This window comes from Eretmochelys imbricata, chromosome 13 (assembly GCF_965152235.1).
Source record: "Eretmochelys imbricata isolate rEreImb1 chromosome 13, rEreImb1.hap1, whole genome shotgun sequence".
NCBI lineage: Eukaryota > Metazoa > Chordata > Testudines > Cheloniidae > Eretmochelys > Eretmochelys imbricata.
This window is the reverse complement of record NC_135584.1, coordinates 6,542,015-6,557,577: the sequence shown is the minus strand read 5'-3', so window position 1 is coordinate 6,557,577 and position 15,563 is coordinate 6,542,015. Positions and strand designations below refer to the sequence as shown.

Sequence of the window (15,563 nt, the reverse complement as noted above, 5' to 3'; positions counted from 1 at the left end):
ACGAAGTATAAAAATATAATTAGGAAGGCCAAAAAAGAATTTGAAGAACAGCTAGCAAAAGACTCAAAAAGTAATAGCAAAAACTTTCTTAAAGTACATCAGAAGCAGGAAGCCTGTGAAACAATCAATGAGGCCACTGGACAATTGAGATGCAAAAGGAGCACTCAAGGATGATAAGGCCATTGCGGAGAAACGAAATAAATTCTTTGCATCGGTCTTCACAGCTGAGGATGTGAGGGAGATTCTCAAACCTGAGCCATTGAAACTATAGTAAAGAACAAAATTGTCAGACACATAGGATGAACAGAATTTGTTGGGGAAGAGTCCACATGGTTTTTGTAAAGGGAAATGTCTCACCAATCTACTAGAATTCTTTGCGGGGGTCAACAAGCATATGGACAAGGGGGATCCAGTGGATATAGTGTACTTAGATTTTCAGAAAGCCTTTGACAAGGTCCCTCACCAAAGGCTCTTAAGAAAGTAAGCTGTCATGAGATAAGAGGGAAGGTCCACCTGTGGATTGGTACCTGGTTAAAAGATAGGAAACAAAAGGATAGGAATAAATGGTCAGTTTTCAGAATGGAGAAGGGTAAATATGGTGTCCCCCAGGGGTCTGTACTGGGGCCAGTCCTATTCAACATATTCATAAATGATCTGGAAAAAGGGGTAAACAGTGAGGTGGCAAAATTTACAAGTGAGACAAAACTACTCAAGATAGTTAAGTCCCAAGCAGACTGCGAGGAGCTACAAAAGGATCCCTTAAAACTGTGTGAGTGGGCAACAAACTGGATGATGAAATTCTACGTTGATAAATGCAAAGTAATGCACATTGGAATACATAATCCCAGTTATACATATAAATGATGGGGTCTAAATTAGCAGTTACCACTCAAGAAAGAGATCTTGGAGTCATTGTGGATAGTTCTCTGAAAACATCCACTCAATGTGCAGCGGCCATCAAAAAAGCAAATAGAATGTTATGAATCATTAAGAAGGGGATAGATAATAAGACAGAAAATATCATATTGTCTCAATAAATCCATGGTACGCCCACATCTTGAATACTGCGTGCAGATATGCTTGCCCCATCTCAAAAAAGATATATGGGAATTGGAAAAGGTTCAGAAAAGGGCAACAAAAATTATTAGGGGTATGGAACGGCTTCCATATGAGGAGAGATTAATAAGATTGGGACTTTTCTGCTTGGAAAAAGAGACGACTAAGGGGGGATTTGATAGAGGTCTATAAAATCATGACTGGTGTGGAGAAAGTAAATAAGGAAGTGTTATTTACTCCTTATATAACACAAGAACTAGGGATCACCAAATGAAATTAATAAGCAACAGGTTTAAAACAGACAAAAAAGGAAGTATTTTTTCACACAACACACAGTCCACCTGTGGAACTCCTTGCCAGAGGATTTTGTGAAGATCAAGACTATAACAGGGTTCAAAAAAGAACTAGATAAGCTCATGGAGGATAGGTCCATCAATGGCTATGAGCCAGGTTGGTGTTCCTAGCCTCTATTTGCCAGAAGCTGGGAATGGGCAACAGAGCATTGGTCACTTGATGATTACCTGTTCTGTTAATTCCCTCTGGGGCACCTGGCATTGGCCGCTGTCGAAAGACAGGATACTGGGCTAGATCGATCTTTGGTCTGACCCAGTATAGCCATTCTTTTGTTCTTTGTGTGTGAAAAAAATAGATCATCCACACTAGCAATTAAACTATTTCCAACGTTGGTTCAAGGGAAAAGTTCCTGACAATGGTTTACACCAAGAGGTCAATTTCATAGCATGGCATGGGATTTAGATTTGTAAACTGGGTAAATTTGCCATAGAAGCCACAGAAGGAGAATAAATATGGAGCACTGAGTCTACTCACAGAATCATGTCAGAACATATCCACCTGGCAAGAGTAGAATTAGGATCTACAGCTGAAGTAATAATGAAAAACATTTTTGAACACACACTTTAATTTCCTCTTTGCCTTCAACTGTAAATGTATCTAATAAATTCCCCTCCCAGCTCCATCTGTCAATTTCCACCTCAGCATTCAGATTTATTGCACTTCTGGGTCTTCTATTGACCTCAGTCACTATCAACCTCTTGGGTCAAATTACTCTGACAAACTGACCTCCACTGTGATCAATAGCTTAGTAATTAACACTCGCCCAAGAACTCCACATCATCTCTGCCTCCCAAGCTACCTTTTACTTTGCTTCCCGCAGCTTCGCTGGTTCAGTGCAGTTCTGAGTGTCACGCGGTGAAACGCAGCACGGGGAGTTCAAGGGTTCGACAGGCAAAGAGGAGGTGGCACTTCCAACAATAACAAATCCCCCTTCCTTTGGGAAAAAGGATACCTGAGTAACCTGGAATCACAGCTGCAACCCCCGGGGTATTGTTTTGGGGCTTCTAGCTTAAATTTCCCTGCAATTGATGAAAGACAAACTTAGCATTGTTGGGAGAGCAGGGGATGAAAAGATAATGGTAGCAATACTTTATGGGGAAGTGCTAAGTGCCCAGTGCCACTGGGACCCCAACAGACCTTCCATGTCACTTTGATGTAGACTCAACAATACCTTTTGGTTCTAGCAGCCGATAGGAGAGGGGTGGAAGGATTTATATGTGCCTGTCCTAGAATCTAAAGACCTCTTCACTATAGGAATAAACACAGAATTTACAGTGTAAGTCCAACAATAAATACAGGGCTTCTTGTACTTTCCTCTAAAGCATTTGGGACTGGCTGCTGGGCCATTGGTCCTAGACTGAGACAGGCGATGGGGTAGGGGGAAATAGCAAAAATCAGAGTCTGGATCCAGGCGCATCCCAAGTAGCAAAGTGGGCTTGCAAGTGGAGCTGATCTGAATTCTGCTAATGTTTGAACAAGGACAGATTTTGTTAGGCTACCTGACATAGACTTTAATTTTCCTAAGCCGAAGCTCATGTATAGCATTAATTCCTAGTTCCCAAGTCCTGAGAAGCCAACCACCCCATTAGGAATCCTATGTAGACTAGCCTGCAAGCCCCCAACAAGCTCGCACTCAATAACAGCTCCAAAACTTTTTACTAAGTGTTCTGGGAAGCACATCTTGGGAGACATGAACAATGAAGTCAGAAAAAGACAGCTGCTAAGTTCCTGACATGAGCACTGCAAAAGACGGGATGTGCTTTGCAGGGGACGGAGGAAGGTGCGAAGCTGTGGTGTGCTACCCACACTGAAGCAGCCCCAATATTAAAAGAAAGAAAACAGAGAAAACTCCATTAACAGTAGAGCTTACACAGGATCCTCTGCATTTTGGAAGGGGTGGGGGGTGGGGAAATAATCAGATTGGCAGCTGTGGGGTAACAAAGCTAACGTAAGGTGCTGGGTGCCACAGGTTCTGTGCTGAGGGACATCTGCGGAGAAGCATCTAGTAACCAATTTCCCTCCCCTGCAGCCTCTGGAAGCTGCCGGATTTTGGTGGGAGAGTCGCTGGCCTGCTCTCTCCAACGGGAGTGTTGTTCCCCCACAGATTGCATGCATATGTTCTCCCCCTCCTTAGAGTTATGCAGTTTTCCTCAAGCTTGCTGCTCCCCGACACTCACCTCCTATCTTATACAGTCCCCGGGACACATGATTATGTCCCGTAAAAAGTTCCCCCTTCAGAGAGAGCCAGCCAGCCTGCCCAAGCCGCTGCTGGACTTCCCCTCAACCCTCTTCTTCCCCGACCCCAAGCTAGTGGGCAGATCCGCCAGCTGGAAAAAAGGCAAAACCATACTCCAGACAAGGACTCAGCTCCAGCTCCTTTGCTCAGGGCTTGCCTTTATTGCCACAGATACAAAGTGATTCAAACAGCCTCACTGCCCCACAGGGCCTTGTCTCCAGGGCGTCACTCTCTCCCCATTCCCCAGCTGAGTCTGCCCCCAGGGGTCCCTGTCAGCCTTTTGCCTGACTAATGTGAAGAGCCCCCTCCAGCTGCGTCCCTGTGCTCGGATTCCACAGAGGGTAGACTGCCTCGAGAGAGCTGGCAAGAGAAAAAACAATGGGACAGCTTTCCTCCCCTTTGGAAATCCTCACAGAGTCGGCTCTTGCTTCCCTCTGCTGCAGAAGATGGACTTTTAGTCACTAGACATCAGCAAGCCTCATTTTGAACTGAGCCTAGATAAGCGGCAGAACAGATGTCAGATATGGCAAGGAATTAGGCAGGTAGAAGAATGCTAAATACAAAGTCAAAGTGCTCGGTGCTATGGCACACAAATAGTCTCCGCTGCAATCACAAGCAGAGTTTATGCTATCAGAAAGCAGAAACGACAGTGACGAAGTTGAGTGGTTCCTAGAGAGACAACTCCTCCCCCCATCCCACCCCCCCCCGTTTTTAAAGAGTTTCTTGGGAAAACATGGGCACACTTGCACATTCGAGTGAAGCAGGCAGTCACTCGCACGCACAAATGATCAGCCTTATGACCATTATGCTTACACATACTGTGATTGAGAGTGGCCTTGTGTAAGCAGATGCGAGTGACGTTTTGCACACATCATTCTGAAAAGGTGATGAGACATTTTGCCACCAGTGTTTTGGGGTAAGGGACAGGAATGGAGGTGTTGTTTTCTCAGCACACTGAGATCAATGCCATTTTTTACTGGTGCCCCTGGTACCTGCGGTGACCAAGCATAGTAAAAAGGCATTTAAGGCTAACATTTTATTGACCTCTGTTTGCTAAGAAGAATCCCTGGACTCCTACTGCAGTCTGCTAACATTTTGTTTTCCTTATTGCAACACTAAAAAACCAACGGGGCATTTAATTAGCATTATATGAAAATCACAGAAGCAGCTCATTAAAAACAGGGCAAAAGAACAGGAATCAGGAAATAACTTCAGAAACAGAGACAAAAGTATTCCAGAAAGCAGGTGCATTTCAAGAAAAATTGCAAAAGTAAAGGTAACTAGAAGTGGGAGATGTGTTGGGAAATACTTATCAGTTCCCAGTTATTTCAGTGAGGAACAGAGATCGGTGTATCTCTACACTCTCTCCATTTCTTGACAGGTGGCTATTTAAAGGGTTACTGCTACCTCCTTAGCCTTCAATCTGAAAAGAAATATGAGAGAAGTGGTGATACAAGCGCCCTCTCGAGAGCCCGCTGAAGGCCAGCCAGGCTCACATTTCAATTTAAACTGTCACTGGACCTTGTTGCTGTCTATTTGCAATTCTCCAGCACAGTGGTGGTGCTGTGGGGAGAGAAAAAACCCTAAAAATCTAATACAGTATGAGTTTTTCCTATTACATCTCCTATGCCTTTATATTAGAGGCAATCCCCCACACCTAGCACCCACAGAATCAGCTTTGGAAAAGTAAAGATCATCAGAGACCACTATGTTTCTTTGTTCACCAGCTGCCTTCTGAACCCCGCTCCCCCTTTCATTAAAAAGCAGCAGTAATGGCTCTCAAAGCAAGTTCAGCCCAGCCACACAAGCCCTCAGAGTTTGATGGCTGAATAATGTTGCCTCTTTTAAGTTGGAAAGATGTATCATCAAAAAGGGGAACAATAATTCTTATCTCCTAGCAGTGCCTGCATCTCACTGAGGCAGCAAGGGAATTACTTTTATCATTGCTTAGACTCATGTTGTCTGTTCACAATGCTGTAGTAATTAAAGGCCAAGTAATGGATTTCTATTCTCTGAATTGAGGAGGAGGAGTGGGGGAGTAATTATTATCAACAGTGCGTTTCCTCTCACCTCCAGCTGATAACATTTGCTCAGGACCAGAGCTATCCCAGAGCAGCTCTACCTATTCTCTTCTTGAATGCAAATAACTTCCATGATGTCTAACCCAAATTATGCCCCTATAAATCAGGTGATCAGAACAGTGTTGGTAGAGAGTTAAGGCCGAAGGTCAGGCCTGGGTGGGAAAATTTAAAAATCACCGTACCACGACGAACAGTTTCCAGATGAAAAGAATGAACAGAGGCAGGTTTAAAGGTAAAGCCCAGACACTAACTGCCTCTCAAACATGTTTCAGTGTCCTGAGCATATGATGAATAATCAATGTGGCAGCTGAATAGACAGAGACATGTACATTTTAGCAGCCGGATTGTAATTATTAATTTAGATTGGCATTTCCCACGAACCTAAACAGTGTGCTTGTGTAAATGAGCTGTGTCTTCATGCCCAGCAAGTGGATCTAGAAGTTTATTGTGATATTTGGATCTGTAGCCAAGATACCATGGTGATGCAAGTATTATAACTCGCGAGCTAGATTGATGCCTAGGCAGAAAGAAGAGGGAGAATGTGGAAAGTCAGGAGGAAGAGAAGCAGCAGTTTGGAAGTGGAATCTCAGGAGTCCCACCAATTGCAGTGATATAGAGCAGCTGTACAAAGCACTCAGAGAAACAGTATGTCACCATGATACTGCAAGCATGCTCTGAACAGCGAGCAGAGACAGCCAGGAGCCTGCACCAAACCTGCAAGGAAGCACATCAACGTCACATTGCTGAAGATGAAAAGCAACATTTCAGTTCCAGGTCTTCCATGTTTCTTGTCTGACCAAAGCATGGTCATAAAAAAAAACTGGCACAGCTGGACCTGCTTTACAAAGACCTTTCAAAAGATCATTGCAAGGTAGCAGGAAATGCTTTATTAGACCTTTGTCTGCCAATCCATTTGTCTGCTGTCCGCCTAATGAAGTTCTGGCGGACAATATTTCATTCCTTTTATTCTACGAAGAAAAGATATCAAAATATGAAAAATGACAAGGAGTAAAAAAGAATAATCACAATTGTCAAACTGATTTTCTGGTTCAAGGAATAAGGAACAAATGTAAAATACTCAGGAGAGAATTTTCCTTTTGGACAAAAATAACTCATCTTGATTTGGTGTCAGATGAGTGTAGGAAAAAAGGAAATGAAGAGGGTTCAGTTTAACTCCAGATGCAACATCTGGGTCTAGATATTTGGAACTGCCTGTATGCTTTTGCACACACAGTTACTGCAATCATGCACCCATTCACTAATCACATGCCCAAATGACTTGTTAAATGCATGTTTATTGCAACTGCACATGCAAAATGGGTAAAAAATATGCATGGATTTTTGCATGTGCAATTATGCCTATGGTTTTGGAAATCTGGGCTTAAATGGCTCAGGGATATTAGCAGCACTTTTGCTACAATTTATAGCCACCGATCTTTTCTCTCTTTAATGTTTTGAACCTTCGTAGATAAAGTATCAAAAAGAGAACCTCAGAAGGTTTGGAGGTTGCATGTGGGCTAACATTAGACATTTCCGATGCTTCTCATTTTTTCAGGTGGCTTGCAGAATTTAACTGGAGACATTGTGAGACTGGCTGTTCTGATGATATTTTAGCATTTTCTTGGTCAACACTAGGATGTAAGGGCTACTCTAGAAATATGCTCCGTGAAAGGAGACTAAAAGACAAAGGGAGAAGGAAGGAAGGAAAGAGACAGGGTCTTGTTTTGAGCTGAGGAGACACGGGTGTCAAAACACTTACCAGAGACTGTGGTTTCGTCTACTCTGTGAGCTAGACATGTGGTTCTCGGCTCCCACAGACACACTCACTAGCATGCATTTGAGCTAGCATGCTAACAATACTAGCATGGGCTGGCTGCACCGAGAACAAACATGGCCTAAGCCCATGGGTACACGCTCAGGGAGGCTCGCCGGTGCCATCACTTCCGCTGCTTGAGCTAGTGCAAGTACGTCTGTGCAAGAGAATCACGCTCATAGTGTAGATGCAGCCCCAGAGGGAGACGACCTTCCCCCATAATTCACAGAAACAAACAGGCGCCTACAAACTTGCTGGTGTTCTACAAATAATGTTCAACGGTGGGGACTGCAGAACATTTAACGGTACAAATAACGATGTTCTATAAATAATGCACAACAGCTGGGTACTTTCTCTTCTCTGTTTCTCTGCCCCTCTCAACCACCCTCCGCTCTCGCCGCACCTTCCCAAAATCAAATCTATTCACCAGACCACATAAAGAATATACAACAATGACTTTCTCCGCCACAAAGACATGTAGCAGTTTCCTTGTTGCTCATATTTTCACCTCTCCAGGCATATATTAAACTTGCTAAAGCAGAACCAATCAAGGTTCTTTTCCTCCTTGTCTCCCCACCGGAGTCATCACCTGTCTGAACTGTACAGGGCTGTCATTACCAGCTGCCATTTTAACAAACTCCACTCTTTCTAGCTCGCTGCCCTTGCTGCATTTTGTCATTATAAATTAACCAGCTGCTGACACAGCTATATCAGCCAGGCATCTGACAATACATCATTGCCAGAAATGAAAAGGAGAAGCACTGGGGTGGTCAGAAATGCTACATGGCTTCCACACCCTGCCCCATATATCTTATAGGGCTCACCTGGAAAGACAGCCGTAGGGACAGGAATCCCCCCTCAGGTACACGCATGCAGGGATACCTGCCCTACTGTGGTATCACCATACAGTGTTCCTCAGCAAATGGCTGATACTTCAGTGCTCTTGCCATCTTCCAGAGGTGGTTCATCCAATGAGCTCACAGTGCTGGGTGCTCTCCTGAATACAGACAGTTCTTATGGGGACTGAGCTGAAGCCCATTCAAGTCAATAGGAGCCTTTCCACAGACTTCAGTGAGCTTTGGGTCAGGCCTGTGGAGGTGCAGGAGGATGTGGTGTTTCCCATATAGGCCAGGATAGAAACCTGTCCACATGCAGAGTTGCATCAGTTTAGATGTGACTTTGAACCGACTTAGTCAAACTGGTGCAAAAAGGCTTTGTGGACACTTTGATTTCAGTTTAAACTTAGGTCGATTAACCTTGCCTACATACAAACCTATATCAATTTAGTTAGATCAGTGTAAAGTCCTGCATGGACACACTGATTTCAGTTTTAGAGTGGTTTCAGAGTAACAGCCGTGTTAGTCTGTATTCGCAAAAAGAAATGGAGTACTTGTGGCACCTTAGAGACTAACCAATTTATTTGAGCATGAGCTTTCGTGAGCTACAGCTCACGGTTTATTTGAGTTTAACTTAAACCTGTTCACAATCAATTAACAGTAAGCTTAAAAGCAAAACAAAACAAAGCCACCCTAACAACGCAAAGGGATAGAATAGCATCCTCACAGGGATTTGCACTCGTTCAACTAAATAGTTTCATAGTCACATACCGTTAAAGTTTATCTGTGTAGTTAAGCCCTTCGGAACAGGTTTCAGCTATACTGAAATAAGGGAGTCCATCCAGGGGTTTGCACCAGTTTAAACTTTGGGTTTGTCTACAATGGAGCTGCAAGATGTAATTTCCAGCTTGAGTAGACATACGTGTACCAGCTCTGATCAAACTAGATTGCTAAAAGCGGAAGTGTAGCTATGGCAGCACAAGCTGCGGGCGGGGCTAGCCACCCCAACTATAATCCCATTTGAGACCCAAGGTACATAGGTGGCTAGACCCTTGTACTGCTGCAGCTACATGCCTATTTTTAGTGTGCTAGGCCAATCAGAGCTAGTGTGGGTCTGTCTCTTGAGCTGGAAACTACACCTCCAGCTCCAGTGTAGACATACCCTAAACTAGTGCAAAATGTGTGTGTAGACAACTGCTAGGTGCACTTATCCATCTTGTTCACACAGGATAGTAGAGTCCCCATTTAGTGAGGTCTCTGGAGAGAAAGAGATTCTGGGACAATGCATCTTTAAAGTCTCCTCCTTTAAACCACGAAGCACACCCAAAATTCTACTGAAATCCCAGAATTCATTTCCACAAGCATCCCGTCGACAAGATCTCTCATTTGTTTGTTTATAGACATAGTTTGCCATTCTTGGGATGCAAGCAGTTTCTCAAAATTAAAAAAAAAAAAAAAAAGAGCAAAATGGCATTTTTTCAAACAAAAACAATTTATGAAAAAAATCAGAGCTCAGCTGTAAATTATTGTGCTCTTTGGTGAAATCAGCAACATTTTTTATTTTTGCCAGTTGCCACATCCTCCCCGGTGGCAACTCTGTTACAGCTCCAAGGGAGAATCCACCAGGAGACAATCGGTGTTATGCAATGCAGCCCAAATCTATAAACTCTTATTCACACAAACAGGCCCCCACTTATCTGAGTAGTCCCATTGGCTAAATAAAGATTGGCAGCAGTAGAAACAGAATCAGATAAAGTTGCAAGCTTTGCTAAAGTGTCCCGTGAGACAAAGATAGTGGGTTAAAGCTCATTGACAGGTGGCAGAATGGCGTTCGTATTATCCTGTTTGTATTGCAGAATCTTTTTCCCAAAACGGTAAAACTCAGATAACGTAAAACAGGTCAAGGGTAGCAAAAGTACATCTGAGAGGCTACTAGAAAACACGAGAGTCAGTCAGTGAACCATCAAAGGGAGAGTTTGATCTGAGTTTTACTGTTTCTAGAAAGGTGCTTTTAGACTGTTACTAACCAAAACTGGATCCTTTTATCTAACTGATTGCAGCCAGTGTTGAAGTTATACTTTGGACCAATGGTAATCACTGGTCCAGGCGAGAGCTCCCTCTCAATGAGTTTCTATGGCTACTTCAGAAAATAGAGATTAGTTGGGGAATTAGGAAATGAAAGTTTCTCCTATCTGCAACGGGCTTTTTGTGACCACTCACTACGTTAACATAAACCCGATGAAACGTAGAGCAGTTCCACTTAATGTCTGTAATTTAGACACATGACCTGAGAATTCAGGTCAAATGTAAAGTGTTGTAAAGTGAACCAAGCTCCTCTAACCACTTTGAGCTAATTAAGCTACAGCAATATTCATTAGAAATTCACTGCTTACAGCCCAGACTCGGGTTAGGAGCTGGCTCCAATTGCCAGTATTTCTGACTCTGTCCTTATGCAGCAGACAATAATATTTAGCATCTTTCATCTTCAAAGAACTTTGCAAATATTCACTAATTTAATCCCCACAACATCCCTGCAGTGGGCACCTATTATTATTTCTATTTTTAGATGGAGAACCTGAGGCAGGGAAGTGCCTAGCTTTTGATAAGCAGTCACCTATGTTGCCACATGTATGGAGGTACCACAATGGATCTACCTGGCTTCCTTCAGCTTTACTCTTCATATAGGACACAGAAGGGGTTTTACTGAACTCTCTAGAGAGATGTAATTGGGAACATGGTGTCCCTGTTCCTAAACTGTCTGAAGGCCATTAGCAGGGCTAAGGGTAGAATAAAAAGAGAGAAACCCCGCTGAGCGAGTTATTGCAAGGAGTTTGGTTTAACCCAGCTCAACATCAACTGGGCTAAAGTCCCTAAATGTATTCCTTCCCTAGAGCAAACTCAGAAATGCAAACAGTACAGGGCAGTGCTAATGATTCCCCAGAACTCCCTGCTTTGGAGTCTGATCAGAATAAACCCCTATTTCTCTCCCCTCAGAGCAATGTGCCCTTCTTCTAAAAAGTGTTATGAACCCTCAACAGGCTCAGCTGCAACCTAATTAGCTCACAGCCTCCCAGAGTTGCCTCTGAACTCAGGCTAGGAATTAACCCCCTCTCATGCAATGGTCCTCCCTGCACCTTTCCCCAAGGTTTCTTTCCCACCTTCAGTTTGAAATATTATTTGATTCCATTGTGTGCAGGGACTGCTGATGGCGGCGGGGGGGAATCAAACCACCATTGACACTTCTGCTAGGGGACTCCAAGAAATTGGACCTTGTTTTTATTATTTATTATGTGCTTTATACAAAATAGTAACAATGCTTGCAACATGTGTCTCTCCCCCAGAGAGCCCCTAAGCATCAGGCTGCATTAGTCTATGCAAGAAGACAGCACACTTCCCCTTTTTCCTCTTCAATTTTAATCATCAAGAGGGCAGGCAGCATTTTCTTGTGGGAAGTCCCCTCTCCCACACTGTGTTCCCCAGCAGGTTCCCTTCCATGTCCTTTGGTGCACAGGCTGTTCTCCAATCAGCCAGGCTCACATTCCTACTCACCTTTGAGAGTCCTCCCACCTCCAAGTAAAAGCAGATGATGAAGATGTTCCAGGTGACCCAAATTGCAGTCCAGATGGCATACTAGAAAGGAAAAGGCAGGGGGGAAGAGAATTAATGAACATGGGAGTGCTCTGGGAAGCTAGCATGCTTTGCATGTGATACGGCTGGAGACAGTCAATGCCCCAAATCGCTTTCTGCTCTTCTGGCATTTGACTAGATTTCAATGAAGCTATAGGTCTCTGGTGGTTATGGATGTTCTTATCTGGTTCCCAGAAGCAGGGTTCATAGGCTGCATCTGTCCTGCTCTGCAGCATGGCATGTTAATGCAACATCGCCCCCCTATTCCCAGTGAAGGCTCCCTCAGCTGGGATCAATCTATGCATCTCATTGGTGGCAGTGGAGCTGTGCTGATAAACACCAGCTGAGGATCTGGCCCTGAGTTTTCAGCTGGCTAAGCTAGGTTTGTCAGACCCAATAATATTTTAACATCAGGCCCCTGCTGGCTCCGGCTCCGGCTCCCCTTGTAGGGCAGGGGTGTTCAGTACTCACATAGCAAGTGGTGGGATGGGTTAAGGTGTCTCACGCTTCTCTTACAGCAGCCTACTAAGGAGAAATTACAGACTTTGGAGCAAGTCAGATTCATCTCTCCTCAGCTTGAAGATAGCGGCTGCTATTCAGGGGCTTGCAGTGTGAGGCCTTTGAGGGCAGAATAAGGCAAAAAGTTGGGAGGAATGGATGGCTCCTCAGGGCTCCAGCTGAGATCCAGATGATGTCTCAATTTCAAAACACCACCAGACAAATAACCTGGGCACTTTTTTAGACCAAAGAGCAAGTGCCATGGGCCTCATTTCTAATTCCCGTGACCTGCTCCTCTGAAGGGTGTAGTTGTTATGGAGATGAGTGACACAAACACGCTTAGAAATACATAAATGAAAGAAACAAACTCTGCCAGCCAGCCAGCAGCCTGTGCGTCCCTTCGCTTGGGCACCAGATCAGCAATTAGAGCAGTGGTTCTCAGACTTTTGTACTGATGACCTCTTTCACACAGCAAGCCTGAGTGTGACCCCCCCCGCCTCCTTATACATGAAAAACACTTTTTTATATATTTAACACCATTATAAATGCTGGAGGCAAAGCGGGGTTTGAGGTGGAGGCTGACAGCTTGTGACCCCCCATGTAATAACCTCATGACCCCCAGTTTGAGAATCCCTGAATTAGAGGCATGGGAGCAGAGGCTTGGAGGAAATGGTGCAGCAAAACCTAGCATCCTAAGGGAAGAGGAACAGCTGGTCTCAGGTGTGTGAAGTAGAAAGTGAGGCAAACTCAATGAACCCACTGTATCTGTCTTACTGACCTGTGGCTGGAAAGCCCTGCTCTGCTGGACTCCTACTTATCCTGACTCAAGAAATGTCCTCAGCTAAGCTTTCTATGCAGCTGGTAACTCTACGTATCAAGTGTGACCAGAATGCATTTTTGTGTGTTCCGGGAAGTTTGTTAGTTGATTGGGTTGACTTTGAATGAAGTCTGAAAGCTGTCAACATGTAGGGAAACTGAATAAGGACAATGTCTGTAGAAAAATCCCAAATTCCTCAGAAAAATACTATTCAGACCCTTTTAAATGAACTTCTCCTGACATTTTCTATTCCAGTGCTTAATGGTCTTTCACCCACGTCAACAGGTACACTTGTGCTAGAGGGCCCCAGTATGAGGCTAGGAGGTTGTCAGACAGCCTGAGAGTCACAACCTGATCTCCATCTTGTCAGCTTCCACAGAGAGAGGTGACTGCAAACTGTCTCCTGCCAAAAAACCTGCCAGCTGGCAGAAGTTTATTATTAAAGGCATAGTCCCTGTCATTGAGGCTTTTATCTGTCCAATAACTGACAGTGATAAAGCGGAGCTGAAGGGGAACATGAATCATAGAGCATTTAGGTCAATTATAAGGCAGTAGATCCTGTAAAGAGAGGTGCTTGCTGGCATCAGAATGTGATTCTAAGTATCTAAAAATATTTCTGAATGTTGGTTTTCAAAAAACATGTTCCAGTCAAACATGGTTTCTCACCAACAATGAGCAGAGCCAGAAAATGAACATTCCATTCCAGGAGGCTTCTGAAAAGATCCAGTGGTCACTGACCATGAAAACTGACCGGCTAGTATAACCAAGGCAGCATTGCAGATTCTCATGAGTCTCAAACTTGAGCATCTACTTATCAAAAAGAGATGATCTCACAGACTTTTAAGGTCAGAAGGGAGCACTGTGATCATCTAGTAAGACCTGCACATTGCAGGCCACACAGCCTCGCCCATCCACTTCTGTAATAGATCCATTACCTCTGGCTCAGTTACTGAAGTCCTCAATGATCTTGTGATTAAGACACAAGATTGGGACTCAGGAGACCTGGGATCATGTCCAGTTATAGATAGTCAGTACCCAGCTCTGTATCTGGGTCAGCACCCAGTTCTGCTGCAGACTCCCTGTGTGACCTTGGACAAGTCACTTTTAAACTCTCTGTGCCTCAGCTTTCCCATCTGTAAAATGGAGAAAATAATGCTTCCTTTCTCGCCCTTTGTCTGCCCTGTCTATTTAGAATGATGGTTAAGTCTCAGTGGAAGAGATGCTCTCTTACTATGTGTCTGTATACCACTCAACACTATGGGACTCCAGTCTCAATTGGGGCCTGTAGCTGCTACTGTCATACAAATAATACATATGATTTAATCTCTTCCAAAAGTGCTGAGTAAATATAGCAAAGAGTAGAATAAATAGTGTGCTCTTTAAAGCAGCACAGACAGGTACAGGTTAAACAAACACCTGCCCGGGATGGTCTAGATAATACTTAGTCCTGCCATGAGTGCAGGGGACTGGACTAGATGACCTCTCGAGGTTCCTTCGAGTCGTACAATTCTATGGTTCTGTGTGGATAAAAATCCCTGATGGTTGAATATCTGTGCATGAGTGGATTGGTTCCAGCCTTAACCCAGTGCCCACAAGACCCGATCATGGACTTGGCTGGGTAACTGTAGCATGGAAGAAAACGAACGTTACTTACCACCACTATGTAGCGTGGCCTATACTGAATAGTCCCGAAGAGGCCAAGGATAACGATGATGATGTGGAGGAAATTGGCTAGAATAGGAGCCCATTGATATCCCAGGAAATCGAACACTTGTCTCTCTAACGCAGCGAGCTGGAAGAGAGGAGCAAACGATGAATTGCAAATTCACAGCTTGTTGCAAGGCTTTTAATGTTCAATCTCAGAGTCACTTCATCACCCCAGCTGCCTCTGGTGTTTTCCATTTATTTGTTCACCTGGGTACATCCACTGGGATAGCACGGGGAAGGAAGGTAGTCCCCTCCCCATCAGAAGCACTGCCCTCCCCCCACATATTTAGCTCTTTTCAATGCTAATATATTAGTTTAAGGTAAAATCCATAAATGGTTAGTGCTTTACGTCTATATTTTCAGAACAGTCAGTGCAAAACTATGTGCATTTTGGGCATGTTTTTACCAGCACTATGCACATAACGGCAGTCAGTGTATCCAGCTAGTCTTATAGCTGGCCATCATAGCCTCCTCCCATCCCTTTACTCCACGCCCCTGGTGCATACACTCTCCTACGTACAAAGTATTGCTCCATCCC

The 15,563-nt window shown here is 44.1% G+C and overlaps 1 protein-coding gene across 1 annotated transcript in view; it reads right to left on the bottom strand.

The window, feature by feature from the left end:
• The window catches only part of NKAIN4 (sodium/potassium transporting ATPase interacting 4), a 77,764-nt gene that overhangs the window by 20,512 nt on the left and 41,689 nt on the right, over nucleotides 1-15,563 (bottom strand). The window contains exons 2-3 of the mRNA XM_077832217.1: nucleotides 14,973-15,110; nucleotides 11,926-12,006 (exon numbers count right to left, since the gene is read on the bottom strand). Coding sequence (XP_077688343.1) covers nucleotides 11,926-12,006; nucleotides 14,973-15,110 — 219 coding nt within the window. The remainder of the gene's footprint in view (nucleotides 1-11,925; nucleotides 12,007-14,972; nucleotides 15,111-15,563) is intronic.